The following is a 23,524-nucleotide window of genomic DNA, read 5'->3' on the forward strand; positions in this document are numbered from 1 at the left end:
GAAGGTAAACGGCGTTTACATGCGCTGCTCTGGTTTGCCAGAAGCAGCTTAGTCATGCTGGCCACATGACCTGGAAGCTGTACGCTGGCTCCCTTAGCAAATAAAGCGAGATGAGCGCCGCAACCCCAGTCATCTGCGACTGGACCTAATGGTCAGGGGTCCCTTTACCTTAAGGCTGCACATGTGTATTTCCCGGTTGTCACAGATCAATTTCCTTTCTTTCATTTTATTTGCACAGCAAGCCCCCAAAGGCAAACTAAGCTGAGATGATGATTGGCTAAGACTCAATGGTGAACTTACTAGCTGAATGTTGGACTTTGAATCTAGGTTTCTCCTGCCCAAGTCCATACCGGTAGACACTTTCCCAACTTTTTCAGTATACGGCATCTGAAAACTATTATTGTATAGTATATACTATGACAGAGGCAGAGATTTGAGTTTTCTAATTTTAATTCTCAGACTTATACATTTACGTTACACTGGAAAAACAAATACAAGTAATTGAAGATCCTTATTTTTAGAAATGCAAGCGCCTGACTTCCAAACTCTACTGAGAAATAGCAACTGTGGGGTTGATGAGGACTAGATTGGCAAGTTAAGACAGCCTTTTGAACAGGTCTTTCGGACTTAGCTCTTCTTTGCAACCAGGACTCACAAGGGAAAAAATGAGTCTGCAGCCCTCTACTGCCCTAACAGACATGCACAAGACAGGGAGTCTTATAATCTTATTCAATTATCCTAAAGTCAGAGGAGGGTGAAGGAGGAGGAGTGGTTTATCAGGAGGAAAGGCACCCATTTTGCCAAGATAAGTAACCCCAGCTCTGGCAGATTTCCATTAACAAAAGACTCTACGGTTAATAAATAAAGGCATCTGGTCACAGAGAGAACCAAGCTTGGAGTTATCATCTGTCCTATATTAGGGAAATGCTCACGAAAAAATACACACTATTTTCTCCCATGAAGAGGCACACCTTCTAAGCTTGTAGAGCTAAGTCTAACAGAAAAGGGGGCTGAAGGAAGAATCCTGGTTTCCTTTTCTGCTGTGAGAGGCTGTGTTCTAGGTAAACTGATATACTGAATCCAGGAGCCAAGGCTGGTTCTGTCTTTGCCCTGGAGATACTTGGAAATTAATAAATTAGAACAGGGCACCTGCATATCAAGACTCCCAGATTTTCTGGGAGAAAATATGTATTTGGTGCTTTTGGACAGAAAGCCAGTTGCTCATGTTGCCTCTCAATAATGTCAGGTCTTGTAGTCTCATGGATATCAGAGTGCCAGGGTATCCTTGATGAGGCGCCGCATGGTTGTAGTGACAGAGGTTCCAAGTGAGTCAGTGATCTGGTAAGCAATCTTGTACAGGTAGGGCTGGACATCCCGCAGCCCCGTATCAAAGACATTGTCCACCTCAGACTGGGTGGGCATCTTGGGCAGGTACTCATGTCGGTTCATCACTTCTACAATGTTGATGATCTTCTCACAGAGTTTCTCACCAACCTTCTCACGACAGATCTGCCGCTCCTGCTCATTAGCCAGGCTCACCACGTTCACTTTGACTGTCCACACTTCCCATGGGATACACTCGTCAGAGAATGGCCACCGTGATTTCTTCTTCTGGTAGAACTCCAGCGAGACCTGGCCCATCCCATCATTGCCCGAGTTCCGCAGCGCATCCTGGGAATACAGAACCACCAATGAACATTTTACAATGCTGATTCTCAAAGACCTTCACAACATATAGAAATCTCTGCTCCCTGTACCAAGAATCATGCTGTGCATCCACAGTCAAGGTGGATAGACAGTCGTGTGGCCAAAATTTCATACGATCCAAAAGCTTTTCAGAACTCTGAAGATCAAGAACGTTTTCTTGACTCGCAAGACTGAGGATTGCTCAAGGCAACATTTGCTAAAAGGAGTTAACTCTGGCTCCAGTCATCAATTGGCTAGATGGATTTACACTATACAAGACCCTGTCTTTCTACATTCATTCCAATTCTTTCCCTTCAGCCCTATGTGGGCATTGTCATTCACTGTGCCTGGCATCCATTTTTCTTTCTCATATATTACCAAATTTCAAATTTGAACATCCTACTGATAGTTATCAGAATGCAGATTAAAAAATATGTCTTCTAAATTATGTACATTAATTGATAGTATGTGGAATTTATATGATAGAAATCTAACCCAATTCCACTGAACAGTTGAGCAAAACAATGTGCTTATAAAACTGGAGACAGAACTCCTTGGTGTCCTAAATCCCCTTATTTAAAAAGGTCACAACTATCACCCAGCCATGCTGTACAAAACACTTAAGATATGTGGAGAATGATTCCATGCAGACCTGGGGACAGCTGCAATAAAGACTTGCTGGACATAGAAAAGGAATGGAGTTCTTGAGCAGGTTTATATGGGATGAGGTGATTCTGCAAACTATCCAGTAGCAGGCTATTTAGGGAAATGAGCCTGGAAAGAACTTGGTCACCAGTGAAGGTGGCAAAGGACTAGAGTCACTTGTTCCACTCTCTTGGTCACTGCCCAAACCTTGGTAGCGCAACTGCATTTTGGAAAAAGTGAAGTTTTTTAACTGTCTTCATGGGCAGTCTCATGTACTTAAAAAATAAACAGTGAGCAACAGAAAGCTTTACCTTGAATTCCCCAACAGCTTTTCTCAATGCCCGGTCAAGCTCATCGGAAGTAACTCTAACATAGGTAAAATCAATGAAGTCACAGTCAACATCTTGCGTGCCAACTGTCCCAATGGAGTAGGTCCCTTCCTTCTTGTAGTGGAACTTCCCTGTGCTGCGATGGAGCAATATGGTATGCAAAACAGCGAGCATCGCTTCTTCAATCTGGCGCCCCTCCACTGATATCTCCAGTACCTCTGAACGACAGTTCATCCTGGCTTTTGCAAAGGAAAATAGATAAGCTGCCCTCCCATTAAAAAAGCAGTGCAACCAAAACAGAGAATGGCAATATTTATGGAGGGTAGGAATACCCAACAGCAAAGTGTCAAGCTATGAAAGTAAACTGAGCTGGTTTTAAACGAAAATAACAAGCCTGGGATAAAATAATTGTGCAAATGGGAGAAGGGGTGTGTGTGATGAAGGAAAATAAGAACACTTGATTCATTTTCTTCCTCTACAAGGAAATCAAATTAGTCAACACAGATTTGTTTTGTCTTCTTTCTTCCACATCAACAATGGAATTCCAACTCCAAACTCTCTTTCCCTCAAGAGAATTATGGACACTGTAGTTAACCCCTCACAATGTTACAATTCCCAGAAATCCTTGACCAAATTACAATGCCCAGAACTCTTCAAGGGGGGAAACGTGCTTCAAGAGTGACTTAAAGGTAGACCTTAATGTCAAATAGCAGCTGACTTCAAGCAAGTGTCCGGATTGCCCTCTAGTGGTTTCATGTGTGGCTTCAGTTTGGAAATGCACCTGAATAAGCTGAATTTCATTGCAGACATTCATTGGTGGTCATTTAACAATACTTCTGCTAGTAAGCTTAGATTATTTTTGTTAGCAATTCAGAGGTTTTCTTATAATCAGAGACAGCATTGAAAAATAGCTTATTTTCCATTATTTAATCTATGCCTCATATATTTTAACCTGAATTTTAAAATATCAGAAAAGACAGAGATATAGCCAGACTGTAGGCTTGCTATCTGTTCCTGATTTAATATTAAAATTGAGTGTTTCTAAATAAGAATATTAAAATTGAGTGTTTCTAAATAAGAAACCATTGCTTGAGTCCCAGAAGCGTGGGAGAAATACCCTGGAGTTTTGCTCAACATTTCTAAGCTTATACAAAAAACCTAAGTAGAATTAAAAGAAGCACAGATTAATCCTGTGAAACATGCTTGTGCATATCATCCTCCCTGAACTAGCCTGAATGGTGCCCAGAACAGTTGCCCAAGGAAGGAGTCTTGTAGGAAGGTGCTCCCTAGCAAAATCAGAGAACAGAACTTTTGTACTTTTTAGAGATGCGAAGAAGAGGGAATTTTGGAAGGTTCAGCAGTTCTTACCTTCACAGCGCTGCCTGTGCAATGTTGTATACAATCCTATGTAACTAATTTACCGGTATGTAACAATGCATTTTAGGAATGACCATTTTTCTATAGAAAATACGGGAGCAGCAAATGTTCCATTATGGAAAATGTTTCACGTCACATCGCTGCCTGAGCCCTTTAAAAGCAGTCAAGCATGCAGAGAAATCAAGCAGGAGAAGCTCTGCCTATCATTTCATCTGCATGCCAGGAAAAAAATTATGTGCTTATCTTTCGCAGGTCAGCAGGTCAAGTAAAGTTACGCGACCCTGATGCAAAGGAGATACAGCCCTGTTTGGGAAGTTGTTATACATGTTAGAAGCATATGGGCAGGGTATAAATAATAAAATTATTATTATTATGAATAGGATGTCCCTATTTTCATGGGAGAAATGTTGGAGGGTATAAAAGAGACCATAAACTTAAAGCCAAAAGGTCTTAATCCAGTCCTGTTTTAAGAAGCTATTATTTACGAGCAAGGGTTCACCAGGTCTGCTCCCTGACAATTTCCGTGAGGCAACACACAACAAACAACCTTGTGAGGCAGCGGGGCTGCTGCATAATATGCAGTTAAACCCAATCAAAAAATAAGTGCTTGGCTTTTTATTCATTTATATATTTTTTATTAAATTTATATACCGTCCTTCTTCAAAAGATCTCAGGGCGGTCCTCAGAATAAAATACAAGATAATTAAACCAAAGCAACAGACCCACCCGCCCAAGGCTGGATTTAGGTTTGATGAGGCCCTAAACTACTCAAGGTAATGGGGCCCTTTATATGTCCAGCTGTCCTTTGTCAACAACAAATTGTCGCTGCTTTTTGTGTTGAATATATGCCATATGGTAATTTATGGACCTAATAGGTATCTAAAGCCATTTGCACATAACAAAATATGTATTTTATCAAAGCAATTGTTCAACTGAAATACAATTAAGTACAGGGTGAGTCTTTTTAAAAGAGGCCCCGGTGGAACATGTGTACTGTACTCTGTATCCACAGGGCCTCTTTTAAAGGACTCACCCTGTATACTAATAGTGAAATACAATTAAGAAGAAGTATATTAATAGTGAAATAATTATTAAGCTCTAACTTAAAATGATTTTTTTTATAACAAACTTAATAATGCAAACACATTGGCATAACCAAAGTTCCTTTAGAAACGCAATTTACAAAGACACATAATCTCGTCTCTAGAAACTTGCTATAACATGAAATAATAATAGGTGTAAATATATGATGCAAACTACTAATAATTATAAAAAGCAGAATGTAGGCACCCTATATATAGTAATGAGCAAACCAGTGATATTTTGGAAATGTACATCCAGGTTTTTCCCCCCTTTCAATTTTTTTGGGGGGCCCCAAGAGAGTGAGGCCCTAAAGCTATAGCTTGTTTAGCTTATATGTAAATCCGGCACTGCTCGCCCCTTACCAGTTTTGTGGTTTATCAAGGCGCCCTCAAAGGCCACGAAGCCACAGGCACGAGCGGGTGGCGACGGTTGGTTACCAAGGCAACCAGCAGGCCGAGGGGCCGCGCGCCGCTCACAGTACGGAAAGAGGGAGGCGAGCTGTCCCCCCAACCCCCCCTTTGAGAATATGAACTGAAGACTCACCTGCCGCAACCGCTGATGCTTCCCAGGCCGAACAACTTAACCCTCGGACCAGCCCAACTAAAGGTGAATGGGAAGGGGGGGAAAGAGAAATCTAGCCTCTTAACGCAAGCCGATGCTATTCTTCCTGCCGCATCCTCTGAGATGTGTGTAATGGTAGAGGGGTTGTTGCGTAACCGATGCAGCTCGTTTTAGGCGTGGCTTCACTCCTTTCCCTCTTCTAGGGCTTAGGGAATGCAAGCTCCCCCCCCGTCGCTCGTGGTACGTTCCAACAAAACAAGCGACGCGCAGCGAGAATGGAACGTCACAAGGGCGCCACTTCCTGGTCCTGCGGAACGGACCGATCTCTGTGTTGCCACCTATAGAAGTCTGGTGGCTTCTATTTCAGTGTATCTGAAGAAGTGTGCATGCACGCGAAAGCTCATACCAAGAACAAACTTAGTTGGTCTCTTAGGTGCTACTGGAAGGATTTTTTTATTTTGTTTTGCCATCTATAGTTCCTATGGGATCGTGCTGTCATTTGAAAGCTTTGGGGTTTGAAAAAACACACGCTTATGTATACATTAAAAATACCTAAAGTTGGTGGTTTTTTTCCAAATCCGTATAAGGGCAATGCGTTTATTAGGCCAACTATTAAATAAAAATGCAAACAAAAGAGCGTGCAAGCTTTCAGGTTTTCCAGAATCCATCAAGCTAGATGGTAACAATCCAAAGGAGGGCAGGCTTCTGTACAAAGGTTCACTACAAAGACAAACCACCGTCGTTGCCCGCAGGCTTATATTCCAGTAGATTTATGCTTTTGGGGATCAGGACATTGGGGGTGGGTGGGAGGTTTCCAGTGATGAACTTTGGGGTGCAATCCACACTGGAAACTGCTTTTGCATATGAGGCATCAATGTGCTGGTACTTTTCTCAAACGCCATTGTCACGCGTGGGGTACAATGTATAATAAATACCACGCCGTATCTCCCTTGTTTATAACGCCTTTCCGCGCCACATGCAGTTGTAAAGTGGAATTAAAAATGGGAAGGTCTTAGTTCGCTGCACTGTCTTTATGACACAGTGTGAGAAGTGAATCTTGCTTGGTATCTGAAGAAGTGTGCATGCACACGAAAGCTCATACCAAGAACTAACTTAGTTGGTCTCTAAGGTGCTACTGGAAGGAATTTTTTATTTTATTTTATTTTGACTATGGCAGACCAACACGGCTACCTACCTGTTGTTTGAAAGGTTACTTAAAAAAACACACACACAACCACTTCCGTGTCCACCTCCACCTTCTCTCTCCAGTAACATGCACGGGAGAGGGGGAAAAGAGGCTGTATCCGAACAAATGGCTATAGGGAGAGTGGAGACTCTTACACACATCCTATCATCCTTGCTAGAGTGGTTGACACCCTCCCACAACACACACAACCCGCTTTGTTTCTGGCAATATAAACCCTTTCCTTTCTCCACCCCCATTCTCATGTTAGTGGCTACTAGACCTCTCTCTCCCAGTGCACGTTTTCTGCAGGGCCCCCAGAAACAGCTGGGAATCGGGGAGGACGGAGGGAAGCCCACTACCCTGCTAAGAACCTGTGGGGAGGGGGCGCTAAAAAGGCAGGCCTAGCGCCACAAGAACAGTACAAGTCCACTCTTACATATTCAAACTTAACGGGGTCTTTGCGGCGGCGGAACATTGCCACCAGTTCCTCGCCTGCTCAGCCGGACACTTCCGGTCATTGGAACGCAGGCGGAAACTGTTCTTCCTCCGAATAATGCGCAGGCTCAGCAAAGGGCCCGCGGCGTCACCGGAAGAGGCGGGGCAGATAGAGGAAGAGAAAGATGGGGGGGGGAGAGAGAGGGAGAGGGGTAAGTGAGGGAGGCGTTTGAGCGGGAATTCTGAACTGCTTCCTCCGAGCTCTAGGTTCTGGGCGGGAGTGGAGTATTATTTCTGAATTCATTCTCTGACTTGGGAGAGTCTGAGGGCTTTCGAAGTACAGCATGAAGTCTGGATCGGGGAAGGAATGGTCTTTAGGGTGGAGAGACGGTCACTGTTGAGGATGTAAAAAAGCACCATTTTCTGTTCTGAGCTGTGTTAGTTGCACGCAGTCGCTAGAACATCATCCAAGTGATTTCAGATATTCTGATAATTTCTACTTTCAGTTAAGTATTTTCATTTTTGTTAAATTTACTTGATGGAAGGCAGTCCACCCATGGTTGGCAGAGACCAGTGCTATTTTTTCTAGTAAACGAGGTGCCGAAACTCACCTTGAACACACCTCTCACGTTTTCTCATAATAGCAATGGCGCCTACCTGAGTGGTGGTGCTGGAACTGAGTTGGTGAGTTCAGCCTGAAAAAAAAGCCCTGGAAGAGGGACCCCAACAATTCAAAGTGTTGGTGCTGACCTTTAAAGCCCTAAACGGCCTCGGCCCAGTATACGTGAAGGAGCGTCTCCACCCCTATTGTTCAGCCCGGACACTACGCTCTAAATCAGAGGTAGGCAACCTAATGCCCGTGGGCCAATCACCTTCTGATTCCGGCCCGCGGACGGTCCGGGAATCAGCGTGTTTTTACATGAGTAGAACATGTCCTTTTATTTAAAATGCATCTCTGGGTTATTTGTGGGGCCTGCCTACTCATTATACATGAGTATAATGTGTGCTTTTATTTAAAATGCATCTCTGGGTTATTTGTGGGGCATAGGAATTCGTTCATTATTTCCCCCCCCCAAAATATAGTCCGGCCCCCTACAAGGTCTGAGGAACGATGGACTGGCCCACGGCTGAAAAAGGTTGCTGACCCCTGCTCTAAACATTCCACTCCTCTGTGAGACGCGATGGTCCCAAAAGTATCCCAGTTTTCAAAGAGCATTTTGTGAGCATCATTGAAGGGTTGGAGAGATTATCGCTAGAAGGAAATAGCAATATAAGGAAACAGGCATTCCAACTACGTTCTGGTGCCTCCAAAGCTCAATTCATCATTGCTCTGATAGCCAAGTATTCCGCCTTCTTGGAAACTGTGACAAATGTTCTGCAGTCTAATTGTCTGCAAATGCTCCATTGTTCAGAGCACATCAAACTGCTGCTTAGAGTAATAACAACTCACCACAGTGATCCGGAGCAAGTTGCTACAGAGCTCATAGAGGATGTCTACAAGATTGCCGAGGAAGTTGGAGTGGAATTGGCGGTTTCAAGATTTGTTGGAAGACAGCAACATGGCTCCAACCCTCCAGCGTCCAGCCCTTTAGAGTACTGGAAGAGATTCCTAGTAATTCCTTACTCTTTGGTGTCTTCGTTAGAGCAACATTTCTCAGAAGAACTTTCACCTGCCTTTTCAATTTTGGCTCTACACCCCCTTGTCATGTTGGAGATGAGCGTTCAAGACCTCAAGATGAAAGCCAAGCAGTTCTCAAGTTTTTATAAGTTGCAAGACTTTGACTCCGAAGCTGAACCATGGTACTCTGTGTGGAAGAAGAAGAAACTCAGCAAAGAGTAATTAAAAGAGATGAACATAGCAGACCTAGAAAAAGGTGCTGCTCATCTCTCTTGCTCAGCCATCCACCATTTGTACCGTAGAGCCGTCATTCAGTACCTTGCAGAGACTAAAGACCTGGCTAAGGTCAACAAAGACAGGGGAGCACCTCAATGGGCTATGCTTACTGAGTGTGCACAGAAAAACTGCATTGGAAAAAAAGGAATTGGAGAGAAAAGGTTTTCAGCAAATCTGATGAAAATTCTTTTAGTTCAGATTTGTTTTAAATAAGATGGAAAAAGGCGTGCTTACTCATTAACCACACGAAAGGTACTCCCTGGTGTTAATTTTTTATTTAACTTCCTGGTTTTCCAACGACTGAAGATTTTGGCAGATTTTTCTGAGCACTTGGGGTCAAAAGCAAGTAATTTAAAACAACTGTTGTTGAGACATTTCATTCCGAATCTGCTAGACAGAGCCAGACAGAGGTTGATGACAAGTGGGTGTCTGCCACCTGCCTGCCCCCCACATAAATCCTAGCTATGCCCATGCATCCTCTGACCTCTAGCTTCTGGGGAGGAGTAGAGTATTATCTCTGACTTCAGTCTCTGATTTGGAAGGTCTGAGGGCTTTCAAAGTGCAGCATGAAGTCTGGATCAGAGGAGGAATGATTTTTAGCGTGGAGAGATGGTCACTGGTAAGGATGTAAAAAGGCATCTGTTCTGACCTGTGTTAGTTGCATGCAGCGACTGTTTACATTCTGCTGCAGTTCAGTTTCCAACCAAAAAACCCCAACATTATTTGTTTAGCTGTCCACTTTATGTAATTAATTGTATAATGCCGCACAGCATTCATTTAAAAGCAAAGGGAAACTCCAATGCAAGTGGCGGGTGGGGGAAGAGAAATCAGTTACATATAATTTGCAGACTATAAACAACAATGAATACAGATTCTTTTTGCTGGATTGATTTCTGTTCCAGACATGGGTTGAACTGGTAATTTCCTCTCCGGTTTCATTTTGAATTCTCCTATGTCTCTAGTCACTGGCAGCCAAACTTGTGGACTGTTACCCGTGACTGTAAAGTGTAGTAGAAACTCCTCAAAACAGGGCTATAGACAGAAGAACAAAATTTAATGGTGAGGGCTAGTTAGCCTACTCGCCTTGAATTTGAAAGCCCAGCATCACCTGGGTCCATCAAAAAGGAATGTGAATTAGCCCAAAATAGGCTTTGATACGAATCAAGGAATTTTGATTTTAACTCTGGGGCCTCTGCTCTGGAGCGTATAAAACAATAATGACTCTGAGCTTGTGCAGAGTGACGAACTTTCGCTCATTATGGATCAGCTTCAGCCAGCCTTGTGTCCCCCTGTACTTCAGGGGAAGCCTTTCTAGGCCACATGGCATTACTCTTAATGCTTCCATTTAAAAAAATGGGGGTATTGCCCCAATGTTTGAAATAAATTCTGAGGATTTAAACTCATTTCTGGTCTGGATCTGCACTTGTTGGCATCCCTGAGCGCAGGGTGAACCAAATACTATGTATTATTGTTGTTTGGGTCTAGCAAAGCATCCTAGAAAAATTGGAAACGCATTAGTAATCTTGGAGATTAGAGGGTTTTAAGAAATTACAATTACATACATTAATTCAACAATGCTGCACAAGTTGCGTTTCCCTTCACCTCAGCCTGACCCAAGTTGATTCGTAATGGCCTCTATGATAATAAGGCCATTTACAACTTGATGCTTTTATTCATAGACATGCATGTGCATAAAGTGAAGAACCAATTTAGTGCGTCTGGCCTGACGGATGGGCCTTACTGTCTCCCAATTGCTTTCAGCAGCTGCCTGATTTCCTTGCCGGATCAACGTTCCTGACATGGACCGTGCAAGCTTCTTGAAAGTGTGCTTCTGATCGGAAACCTTTAAAACAGAACTTCCCCATTGCACCTGCCCAAAAGCCAGGCCCAGCAACTAGGCTCCATGCCAAGCTTAGAGAACGGTGTGTTGTTCGATAAGAGATTGAGTGTTTTTTTGGGGGGGGGGGGAGGGAGGCTTGTTTAATTTCATTGTACACAGGTTGTACAATGACAATAAAGGTATTATTATTATATTAGTCCCTTGTGTAATGGAGTGCTACATTCTCTGGTTAATCTGCCTCTGGTCCAAGAGTGAACAGAAAGATCAGCAATGGCTAGAGAAAACACAGAAGGTGCAGAATGTTCCCTCTTTATGAAACCACTGTGATCTGCTGCTGTGATAAGCAGAGCAAAATAAGCTGGGATTTCCAACTTGGAACTAGTTATGACCATAAATTAGAGGTTGTGATGGTAAGGTAAAAAGCACACTCAGATAAAGGCACTTGTGTAGACAGGGGCACCCAGCAACTGAAGCCAGAAAAGAGTTTTATGCTGTGAGCAGCCTAAACATGAAACACCCAGAGGTTAGGATGCTCAGGCCTTTGTGCATTCTTTGGCTGCATTATTACAAGCAGCAGAACTGGTGCTGGTCTTTGAATTTAGCATTCCCAAGAACCCAAGTGACCCTTTTTATTATTTAGAAAGGAAGCCCTAGTCCGTAAGTAGAGTTGCCTTGTTTTCGCATGAGAGCTATGTAAACTTACATAAGAACAAAGCTCGTTGAACTCGGGACTTGCTTCTGAGCAAATATACAAAGATTTTAATTGTTTGGCCATTTAGACATCTTGCTAGAGGTCCTCATGGATAGACAACTTACTTCTTTTAGAAAACAGAGCAAAGTCTGTGTTACTCACTAATGACTTCACTTAACATGACCCTCCTCCTGGGAAATATGTTCCCGCATATTAAGAGATCATAAGGCATGCTTTCTGTCTGTCTGGTTTAATATTTGCCTCTATTTATGTGCACAAAAGCACAAAACTGAACACACACGTCTCTGCAAACTGTCTCTCTTGTACCCCCAGCCATCAGGGACAGTGGAGGCAGTAAACATCTTCTGACCCAAATCTGGCATAAGTGTCTGTCCCAAGTGTTTCACTCTTTATAAAAAAAACTGCCCAAAGAATCCTAGGATATGTGGTGAGGGTGCAGAAAATCCTATGTTCATATATTCCCACCCCCAGTCTGGAAACTACAATTTCCAGGGTTCCTATGGCTGAGGGAGTCACCATTAAACTCATGTGTTGTGCAACCTTTTTTTCCTGTCCCTGCCGTTTTATTCTTCCAGCCCATCAAGTATTTTTTCTGCCCTCCCACCCTTTTAAAGGTTTTTTTTACATGCTTGGCCGGCTTGTTTGGGAACCAAGAGTTTCCCCTCCCTGTTGCCCCTTTCTTAAAAATAACCTATGAGGCTCTCTGCTTTTGTCCCATTACATAAACTAGGCAAGAACACTCCATCAGCCATGGAGATCTCCCTTACACACAGACAACACATTTTCAGAGATAATTCATGGTGTCTCAGTGACATCAGCTGAGAAACTAGGAGGTGGGGGGGATTATTTAACTCATGATCAATTATGTCACCTTTGGAAGAAGAGCAGTTGCTTTTCAGCTGATGTCAAAGGTAGAATGATGGGTCACAAGTTAACCAATACCCCTCCACCTCCTAGACACAGGTGTGCAGGCAAGTGCCCTGTTGATTGCAGCCTGAACTTGACCAGGGTTCAGATTGGGGTGCGTTTAAGTGTGAGCGAGCTAACTGCATCTCATGTGTCTTGTCTGTGGTCCAAAATGACTTTGTGTCTGGACATTTATGGTATGGGTTACTCGCCTGTTCTTTTTACAGTCAAGGGCACTGCTAAATGCGGATCTTGTTTCTATTTCATTGGCCTGGCCTGCCTGCCAAGTCCTTCCCCAAGAAACCCACAGCGCGGAGAAGTGTCTTCTCACCCTGAATGCCTTTCCCATTACGCCCGGCTCTTTCTAGATGGGGCTTTTCCATGGAGCTGTTTTTCCTCTCCTAAGCAGGTGACTTAGCACACAGAAGGCTGCTAAGGTTGGGGATTTAAAATAGAAAACCGATGCAGTTTTTGCACGGGAAAGGCAGGGATCCAAATTAGCGCTTCACAGAACTACAATCCCCAGAGTGGTCCTTCCTGGGAATTGTAGCTCTGTGAGGGAATTCTCAGCGCTCTTAATAAACCAAAATTATTTGAGGGAAGCCATGGCTATTTAAAGTAGCACGATACTGCCTTCAATGTATAGTGCATTTGGCTGCACACTCAACTTACATTTAAAGCACATTACTTCCCCCAAAGAATCTGGGGACCACTATTTGTTGTGGGTGCTGGGAACTGTAGCTCTGTGAGGGGGTAGAGTACAGTTTCCAGATTCTTTGGTGAAAGTCACGTGCTTCAAACAGTTGGCGTGCAGGCAGCTTAAGAAGGTGCAAACTTTAGCAAATTCAAGTGAGAAGTGCTGTGGCTGAATGTGCTTTGCTCAGGGTTTCCTTATACTATATAACCCCAGATCCGTGTCACCATGACTGCAATCTTACACCCGCTTACTTGGGGCGTAAACCCTAATGAAGACAGCGGAACAGAGTCCTGAAGAAACATGCATCTGGCGGCATTGTAACTTTGGGTTTATTCAGTAGTGGGGGAGAAACACACCATATGTTCAGGAGAAATTAAAAGAACCGAAACAAAAAACCCAGTACTGAACTATGGCCTCTCTTGCAGTCTGCAGCAACCGAGTTGTTTGCTTCTGTATTCCAAAGGTTCCAGCAGGAGCCCGTGGTCTTTCCTTAGGGTAGCCAGCATTGTTGCATGCCTCACCTCTCTCCCTGCTGTGACAGGAGCCTGCACATGTGCGCATACATTTAGCGGCAAGTCGTCCCCCGGTCTGGAGACATGCAGCAGGAAAAGCTGAACACCTTTTGTTTGTCAGACTTATCTTGAAGGAACAGTAGCAAAGGGCAGTTTAAAAAGGTGCCAACTCCCTTTTCAAATCCCCTTTCGTTCAAACTGCTGCCCCGTCCTGATACCAGGATGCCGTGCCACTGAGCTGTGACAGCAGAGACGTGTCTGTTCTGATGTTTCCATGCGTCTGGGCTGTGCGCCAGAACAGTGCCGAGGGAACGTCCCCCTGTCTCACGTGCACCAAAGTTGCCTCAGGCTCCCCAGCTCAGGTAACATGTAATTATGGATAAATATCGGTGCGTTGCCAAGGAATAGGGTGTGTGGATGTCTCCTGAGCAGGATGTGACTGCCAGGCGCACATGTGGCACCCAGCCTTCAGACGGGCTCCTGCTTGAGCTCCCGAGATTGGCCTGTTTTGTGGGTGAATTGCAAAACATTCCCTTTCCTCTAAGGTCAGGCGGAGGTCAAGAGGGAAAGGCTGGTTGGGCAAGGATGAGGTGGGGGGGGCCCTCCTGATTCCTGATTACAGGGATGGAGCATTTTTGGCGCATGGCAGAAAGAAGCACACGGAACGGATAAGAATAAATAAACTAGCTGAAGCAGATGGCTGCTGAGGATGATTACAAGAACTGAGCAGGACCTGACCCTGGCAGGTCATAAATAATGGGTGTTTGCTTACTCAGTGGTGCAAGCAGGAGGTTGCAGGTACTATTGGTCTCGCAGCACTCCCCGTTCTTCCTTACAGCCCCATCTCATCCTTGCACATTGCCATTTATTAAAGCAGCAGCGGGTGGGGAGAACTTCCAGCCCTCCAGATTTCACTGGACTCTCAACTCACATCAGCCCCAGCCCCCATGACTGACAGTCAAGGATCATGGGAGGTGTAGTTCATCGACATCCAGAGGGCTGCAAGTTCCCCATCCGTGCATTAAAGTAACTGCTGCTAGCAATTTGAGCTTCTTGCCTGCATCATCACATGCATCCTTTGGTGTCCTCCAGAAAGTCCTAACCCAAATTCTTCTACAGAGTTTCCAACAAATCCCAGACTGTGGCTACCTTCTAAATAAATGCCCAGCTAAGGAGCTCCTTAAGAACATTAGAAGAGCCTGCTAGATTAGACCCAAGACCTCTCATTGTCTTCACACACTGGCCAGCCAGATCCTTATGGGAACCCTGTACGCAGCAGGATGTGTTGTTGGACTGTGTCTCCCACTGTCAAATGACCAGTGGCCATGCTAGCAGGAATACAAACCCAGTAGCACTTTCACACTCACTTTCTTGCCATTCTGCCTCTGGTCCTGTAGGTAGTAGAAAGCCATTACAACTATTATAGAACTGTACAGTTGGAAGGGACCACGAGGGTCATCTAGTCCAACCCCCTGCAATACAGGAATCATCTGCCCAATGTGGGACTCGAACCCACAACCCTGAGATTGAGAGCCTCATGCTCTACCAACTGAGCTACCCCAGCTGTCTGGAAGTCCTTGACAGCTTGCACCTCCATGAATTTGCCTAATTTCCTTTTGATGCAGCCCAAGTTGACAGCCATCACTATATCTTGTGGGAGCAAATTCCTGGGATAAAAGTTCCTCCTCCTGCCTGTCCTGAACCTTCCAACATTCAGCTTCTTGGATGATCTCTGTTTCTAATAACATGGAGAGGTAGGAAAATGTCTGTGGAGTTTTCTCGGCAGGGATACTGGAGTAGGTTGCCAGTTCCTCCTCCAGGACCTTGCCGACAAAGGTCCGTATAGTTAAAGCTATGGTTTTCCCAGTAGTAATGTACGGAAGTGAGAGCTGGACCATAAAGACGGCTGATCGCCGAAGAATTGATGTTTTTGAATTATGGTGCTGGAGGAGACTCTTGAGAGTCCCATGGACTGCAAGAAGATCAAACCTATCCATTCTCAAGGAAATCGGCCCTGAGTGCTCACTAGAAGGACAGATCCTGAAGTTGAGGCTCCAGTACTTTGGCCACCTCATGAGAAGAGAAGACTCCCTGGAAAAGACCCTGATGTTGGGAAAGATGGAGGGCACAAGGAGAAGGGGACGACAGAGGATGAGATGGTTGGACAGTGTTCTCGAAGCGACTGGCATGAGTTTGGCCAAACTGCGGGAGGCAGTGAAGGATAGGCGTGCCTGGCGTGCTCTGGTCCATGGGGTCACGAAGAGTTGGACACGACTGAACGACTGAACAACAACAAAGGAAAATGTTGGTCCATTTTCTTCAGAAAGTAGAGGTGGGGCTTTCTGTCACCCCAGAGTTGTATTTATGCAGTCGGAAAAGCCACATCAGCTAAGTGCTCTACCACGCAAGTGCTAGAGATACAGAAGCATCCTTCAAGGCCAGGAACCAACAGCCATGTTCCTGCAAGACTGCTCTGCAGGCAGCCTAGTGACAGCTGCGAAATCCTCATTGGTTGCTACTCATCCCTACGAAAAGGGCTCTGCCACTGTTGTGACATAAATTAGCTCCATCACAGCCTCATTTCTTTTCTCACCTAGGAGACGGCTGTGTTGCTTAGATACCTCCTGGGCTGCTTTGGGATGCATTCTGCTGTACCCTAGAGGGCTTTTCTCTCCCCCCCCCCCTTTTCTACTTAAGGGAGCTGGATTCCATGACTGTGTAATGTGCAGGGGAAATCTATTTGTTTAAACCTACTATAGAAGTGGGTTTTAATTCCTGGGAGGAAGGTGCCTCCAAAACCAAGTCTGCTTGCTGAATAGCTAAAGATTTGTTATTATATTAAAGTGCACTGAAAGCCAAGCGAATTTTGGCACCTAGATGCTGAGTGGCAAGAAGGCACGGAGAGTAGCCAGATCTCCAAACTTTTCTATTTTTCCTTTTCTTGTTCTGATAAATAATTAGCCAAGCTTTCAGGCTGAAAGTCCACCACTCTTTAAAGAGCACTCTGTGCTCTCCCAGCATCAGACAATGGGCACAGCAGTTAAATTCGGGTACCATAATAATCCTCATGGGAAATTGTTGTTCCCTTTTGATCTGGGAGAAATGGAGGACACCATTAACCCCCCCCCCCCCGTATAAGGGGAGAACCCTATTCAGTTCTGATGTGGCTAAAATGACAACTTTGCCTACAGAGTTCAAATTTATCTGTGTATGCAATACTGTTGAGTACATACTTATGCAGTTTTGTGTATCTGGGATTCAAGTGGTCTTTGTAATGAATTGATATACTGCATGGGTGCTGGATATAATTGATACGATAGTTGTGTATAAGATATTGAGATAATCCTTACGGATTTCTTTGGGCACGGTAAATTGCAAGGTTAAATTGCACGGTAAATTGCAACGATAAATTGCAAGGTTCGTCTCCCAGCTGATTTGGGAGTAAACCCCAATGAATTCAAGGGGGCTTATCTCCAAGTAAACGTGCAATTCTAAGCATGTTTCCCAGAAAGGAAGTCTAACTGAGTTCAATGGGACTTAAGCAGACATGCTTAGGATCAGGCGGTTAAATTGCTCAGTCGGTTAGAGCTTGGTGCTTATAACACCAAGGTTGTAGGTTTGATGCTTGTAAGGGACAGCTGCATATTAATTCCTGCATTGCAGGAGTTGGAATAGATTCCCAGGATCCCTTCCAACTCTACAATTCTGTGATCCCTATGTAGATCTATGAAATTCACTATTCAGCTGCAGGCTGCTACAATACACTGCTAAGTGTTATGCTATGGGTAGGCAAACTAAGGTCCGGGGGCTGGATCTGGCCCAATCACCTTCTATATCTGGCCTGTGAATGGTCCAGGAATCAGCGTGTTTTTACATGAGTAGAATGTGTCCTTTTATTTAAAATGCATCTCTGGGTTATTTGTGGGGCATAGGAATTCGTTTACCCCCCCCCCAAATATAGTCTGTTCCCCCACAAGGTCTGAGGGACAGTGGACCGGCCCCCTGCTGAAAAAGTTTGCTGACCCCTGCTAACCACCATGTGCAGATGGAATGCAATCTAAGGGCTCGTCCGGAATCACATTTTATGCTGTGCAAGTTCAAACCAACGAGAGTGTTACAAAGGGGAGCATTTGTGTCTTCTAATGAGCATGCCAGCCCAATTTAGAGGGGAAGCTCTTTTGTTATCTTTACCGCTGTTGAACAATGTGGGGGTCGGCACCCTTGCAAATCATCCAAGAGACCTGGCAGCAAATCCGGACTGACCTCCTGCCCACCCCATGCTCCTCTGCCTCATCCAACCTGTGCTTCCTTTCTGACAACGAAGAGGGAGGGAATGCTTGTGGCCAGCATTCGTCCATCAGGGGGAGCCAGCACTTCTGAAAGGCAGCCTCTTCTCCGCAGTTGGCAATCAAGGAAAGAAAAACACATTTGAGTTGGCCGATGCCATCTGATGAGCTTCTCCAGGCTCTCCTGTTTTGTCATGCCAGAAGGGGGTGTTCTGCTTTGCCTGCCAGCCCTCCCACCCACATGGTCTTTGCCCGGTCGGATTCAGATCATTTGTAACCACAACTCCAGCTGGAATCTGAGAGCGATACTTTTTCTCCTGAGAAATCAGAAGTTTATTTTTATACGAACTCGAAAAAGACTTTGGGGCCGGATTCAACCACACGGTTGCACTTGCGGGAGTCAGCACCACAAATCCTGCTAGTGAAACTCTTTTCATCTTCTCTCCCTCTGTGTCCCCCCCCCCATTGTCTCTGGGAGAACCTCCTAGAACAGCATACAGCGGGAGGAGAGGGGGAGATTGTTCTGCCTGGCAAGCAGAAATGCTTGTGCAGATAATAATAATAATAATAATAATAATAATAATAATAATAATAATAATAATTTATTTGTACTCTGACCATCTGACTGGGTTGCCCCAGCCACTCTAGGCGGCTGCCAACATATGTAAAAACATAATAAAACAGTGAGCATTTGTATAATAATAGACAAATCCAGTCTTCGCCACCGGATGCTCCTTTGTGTTTTTATGAACAGAGAATTATTCCTCTTTGTCAACAGTGGAGGCACTTTTATTACAATGTTAGATTCAAACCGTCTCTTCCTGGAAAAATGCCTGCTTGTTGTTTGCATTTCCAGCATATGTTCTCAGGTAGAAAAAACAATGGTATCAGCGCAACACTGAATTCCACCTCTGGTGTCGAAACGGACTTCCCCCAATGTATGCATTTTAATAATTGCATGTATTAAATAGTCCCATGGTTGTGATATAATTACTATTTACATATAGGACATAGGTTTCTCACCTGTGCTCAAAGGCAGGGGCTCCCAAACTGCTCCACAGACCCCCAGTGGTCCACAGGCTTCATTCAAGTGGTCCATGGTGTGTCTATGAAATGCAGCAGGCATAGTGCATTAAATATTTGTGTTGATGTTTAATTGTATTGCTTCTTTTATTTCTTATATTGTATTTTATTATTGTTGTCTTTTGCACTGTAGTCTATGGAATCTAAACTATCACTAAAATGCAATATAAGAAATAAAAGAAGCAATAAAAAAACCATGCAGCATCTAGCACGGCATGTTACAGTTGCTACTACAGGCAGAAAAATCCTTATGTGGTCCACCAGGATCTTCATCAATTTTCAAGGGGTCAATGAGCGGGTGGCAGGGTGGCACTGCTTTAGGGCCAATGTATTTCAGATTCTCGTACACCTTAAGAAGGAAGGTGCATGTACAACCCCACTTGCCCAGTATCACTGCCCATTCCAATTACATGCCCTAAGCTGAAGCTGTTGTTTGTCTCAAGATCATATATACCTTATTTGATATGTGGGCGGATAGTTCAGAAAGATAGGTTGAATGTGGAAGCGGCTAGTTTGATACACCCTGTGGGCATTCCGAATTATAAATAGCCATGGCAAGATTGGGAATCTAGATTTCAAACATGTGCCAAGGGATGGGTTTCACTTGCTCTCTGCCAGAGACTCAATGAGTGAGAAAAATGTGGCCAGGGCTGGCGCCTGGTCTCATCAGAGGGATGGGGCCGGCATTTTCAACCTCTTAAACGGAGGAGGATCCACTAATAACATTTTAGCTTCATTCATTGGCCTCTCCATCCAACCCAGAGGCTTTCCTAATGCTGCCCTAGTTCTATGAGAACCAGGTGCCAGCTCTGGTAACATGGTGGCAGACAAGAAAGAGGTGGCTGCTGGTTTTAGGTTTTAGGTTTTTTTAATGGCCACTAGTTTGGCTGAATATTTACAATACAATTGCCCTACATTCCTTTGCTTGAGGAAACAGCCTCCCTCAGCCTATGGTGAAGCCCTGTGCTTGGGCATAGCATTACGGCTGCATTCTCTAAATTCAAACGGTCTGTGAGCACCTAGAAAGGAACGCTGTGATCACTAAAAGTCACCATGGGTTTCTGAAAAATAAGTCATGTCAGACCAATCTGATCTCATTTTTTGACAGAATTACAAGCCTGGTAGATGAAGGGAACGCTGTGGATGTAGCCTATCTTGATTTCAGCAAGGCCTTTGACAAGGTGCCCCATGATATTCTTGTAAAGAAGCTGGTAAAATGCGGGCTAGACAATGCTACCATTCAGTGGATTTGTAACTGGCTGACTGACCGAACCCAAAGGGCTCCTCTTCATCCTGGAGAGAAGTGACTAGTGGGGTGCCACAGGGTTCTGTCTTGGGCCCAGTCTTATTCAACATCTTTATCAATGACTTGGATGATGGGCTTGAGGGCATCCTGATCAAGTTTGCAGATGACACCAAATTGGGAGGGGTGGCTAATACCCCAGAGGACAGGATCACACTTCAAAATGAACTTAACAGATTAGAGAACTGGGCCAAAGCAAGCAAGATGAACTTTAACAAGGAGAACTGTAAAGTACTACACTTGGGCAAAAAAAAATGAAAGGCACAAATACAGGATGGGTGACACCTGGCTTGAGAGCAGTACATGTGAAAAGGATCTAGGAGTCTCGGTAGACCATGAGTCAATAGTGTGATGCAGCAGCTAAAAAAGCCAATGCATTTCTGGGCTGCATCAATAGGAGTATAGCATCTAGATCAAGGGAAGTAATAGTACCACTGTATTCCGTTCTGGTCAGACCTCACCTGGAATACTGTGTCCAGTTCTGGGCACCACAATTCAAGAAGGATAGTGACAAGCTGGAACGTGTCCAGAGGAGGGCAACCAAAATGGTCAAAGGCCTGCAAACGATGCCTTATGAGGAACGGCTTAGGGAGCTGGGTATGTTTAGCCTGGAGAAGAGAAGGTTAAGGGGTGATATGATAGCCATGTTCAAATATATAAAAGGATGTCATATACGGGAGGGAGAAAGGTTGTTTTCTGCTGCTCCAGAGAAGCGGACACGGGGCAATGGATTCAAACTACAAGAAAGAAGATTCCACCTAAACATTAGGAAGAACTTCCTGACAATAAGAGCTGTTCGACAGTGGAATTTGCTGCCAAGGAGTGTGGTGGAGTCTCCTTCTTTGGAGGTCTTTAAGCGGAGGCTTGACAGCCATCTGTCAGGAATGCTTTGATGGTGTTTCCTGCTTGGCAGGGGGTTGGACTGGATGGCCCTTGTGGTCTCTTCCAACTCTATGATTCTAAATATAGCTTTTAAAATTATCTGGCGAGGGGGAAAAGAAAGGGCAGTGGTCTGTTGTGAAAAGGAAGGCCTGTTCATTGTTATGAATTACGGATTGGGGGGGGGGGTAGGGCTGGGCAATATAATATTGTCCAAAACTGGTTTGAAGTCCATATCACGATAATTTTTGACCTGGCAATATATTGCGAATCATTATGCATGCGTGCATGTGCAATGCAAAAGTCACAATGTGGGGGAAACCGTGAAGCCGGCTAATGCCTCTACATAGCTCCGTCCTTATTTCAGGCATCGTATCAGTATGTTGCAATGTTTAGCTGGTGATACTGTATATTGCAATGTTGAAAACCAGATATCATGCATCCCTAGTGGGGGGGGGGGTGAGTAGTCTGTAGGCAGTGGCCCTTCTAACCCCTGGATCTAGCAAGTGTTAAATATAAGTTAGCTTTCTATGTTGAGGTAAGGCCATTAAGGGAAATAAAGGAAAGTGAGTGGGGCCAGTTGTCTAGCTCATGGTTGGTTGGTTAGTTAGAAGAATGAAACCAGAGTTTGGAGCTGGGATTGCAGTGATGTGACCTGGAAGAAAAGCAGGAAGCTGGAGAGAGAGTCGGAGCAATGTTTGAGAGCAAGGTTTGCTTTCACTTTGAATCCAGGGCTGCAGCTATGGGAGAAACAAGACCCCGTTGGGGGGGGTGTTGATGCTGTGAACCCCTCCATCTTAGGTTGAGTATCTGTGTAAATAAGCCATCCATCATAAAGATACCGCAGTCTCTGCTGTGCCTCATTCCGAAAGGAAACACAAGCCCTGGGTAAGTGCCTGGAACCCCCCAGAATCTCGCACTGCTTGGAGATTGGGTTGTCACACAGCAATACTGAGCCTCAAGGCTTTGACCCCCATCTTCACTATACATTTCAAGCAGTGTCATACCACACTCTTCCTCCTTTCTGGAGGCACTACGTATAAGCATTTGCAGAGGTAGGGGGGGGGGGGCTTTTTTTAAAAAGCAGCTTCTGATTCTTTGGCCTAGACTAGAGCAAGTGAAACCCATCCCTTGGCTCATATCTGAAATGTAGGGTTTGCTCCAAGATGAAGAGCCGTGGCTATTTATAATGTGTTCAGAAACCGGTGGCAGGAGATACAAGTCTGAGGCAAAGCCTTGTGGCTCAGCGTAGGCAGGTCTTCCGCTTCGCAACACATCCATGTCTTCTTGCTTCTCTCCAAACGCCTAAATAATTTTAAAAGCCGTTCTAGGAAATGTGGATGCATTTCAAAATGTGCATCAAACTTGGACTCTTGTAATAATCCAGTGCTTCCAATAAGCATCATGGGGAGGGCCATGTCCTAGGGCTACAGGGAAAGCAGACTATTCCAACCAGCTGAGGGCAGACTTTCTCTCCCTTTGGCATGATTTGGGCAGTGCCCCTTGCTGCATGTACAGTACAGTCAGTGGGCAGTGGAGCAGGGGAAGGCGGAGGAAAGAGGGAACATTGCCACTTCCAGAGTTCTATGGCACTTGTGTAGGAATCGCTGTGTGCAATTCATGTGTGCATGCTAGACATTTAGCCATTTTAGGCATAGGGCACAAAAGTGCTCTCTTCACAGGGCGCCATCGATGGAATCCTGTTGAGGCATCTCACCAGGGATGCTTCCCCCCCCCCCGGCTTCTGCTGACTCAGGTGGTATTGGCTTCTGACAGTATAATTTGCATGGGATTACAGCTGTTACCACCTCTGCGCATAGCTCGGCACCCTGCCTGGCAGGGTAAAGCTACACCATGATTGATTAGAGTGTCGGGCCCAAAATAATAACCTGCTGATTGCATCACTTTTGAACATCAGGTGTTTCTGTCGTGCCACCCTTAGTAGGTCACCTTCAATCCAGGGCGGGGAGCAAGCGTGTCTTGGGATCTATAGAGAGATTTCACCCCATATCTTAGAAGCATGAATTAGAGACAGCAATAACCCCCCTCCTTTTTCTGAAGGACCAACATCTATTGTTTTAAAAACATGGGGGGAAATGGTGGTTCCTTA

At 44.8% G+C, this 23,524-nt stretch overlaps 1 protein-coding gene and 1 non-coding gene across 3 annotated transcripts; both read right to left on the bottom strand.

Annotated features, from left to right (window-relative positions):
- Positions 1-437: 437 nt before the first annotated feature.
- Positions 438-5,756, bottom strand: LOC117040704 (autophagy-related protein 101). 2 transcript variants are annotated; one of them, XM_033138651.1, is made up of 3 exons: positions 5,664-5,756; positions 2,643-2,899; positions 438-1,671 (listed from the first exon to the last, which is right to left on the bottom strand). In XM_033138651.1, exons 2-3 carry the CDS (start codon positions 2,892-2,894, stop codon positions 1,267-1,269), a joined length of 657 nt encoding a protein of 218 aa, XP_032994542.1. In that variant the 5' UTR covers positions 2,895-2,899; positions 5,664-5,756; the 3' UTR covers positions 438-1,266. The 2 variants fall into 2 exon arrangements, with proteins under 2 accessions (XP_032994542.1, XP_032994543.1); XM_033138652.1 differs by lacking the exon at positions 5,664-5,756 and adding an exon at positions 5,483-5,612.
- A 9,598-nt stretch (positions 5,757-15,354) lies between these two features.
- On the bottom strand, positions 15,355-15,427 carry TRNAE-CUC. Its single transcript has one exon. It is a non-coding gene; the product is annotated as a tRNA-Glu (tRNA).
- Between the last annotated feature and the right edge of the window lie 8,097 nt (positions 15,428-23,524).

The sequence above is a fragment of the Lacerta agilis genome, chromosome 2 (genome assembly GCF_009819535.1).
Source record: "Lacerta agilis isolate rLacAgi1 chromosome 2, rLacAgi1.pri, whole genome shotgun sequence".
Lineage (NCBI taxonomy): Eukaryota > Metazoa > Chordata > Lepidosauria > Squamata > Lacertidae > Lacerta > Lacerta agilis.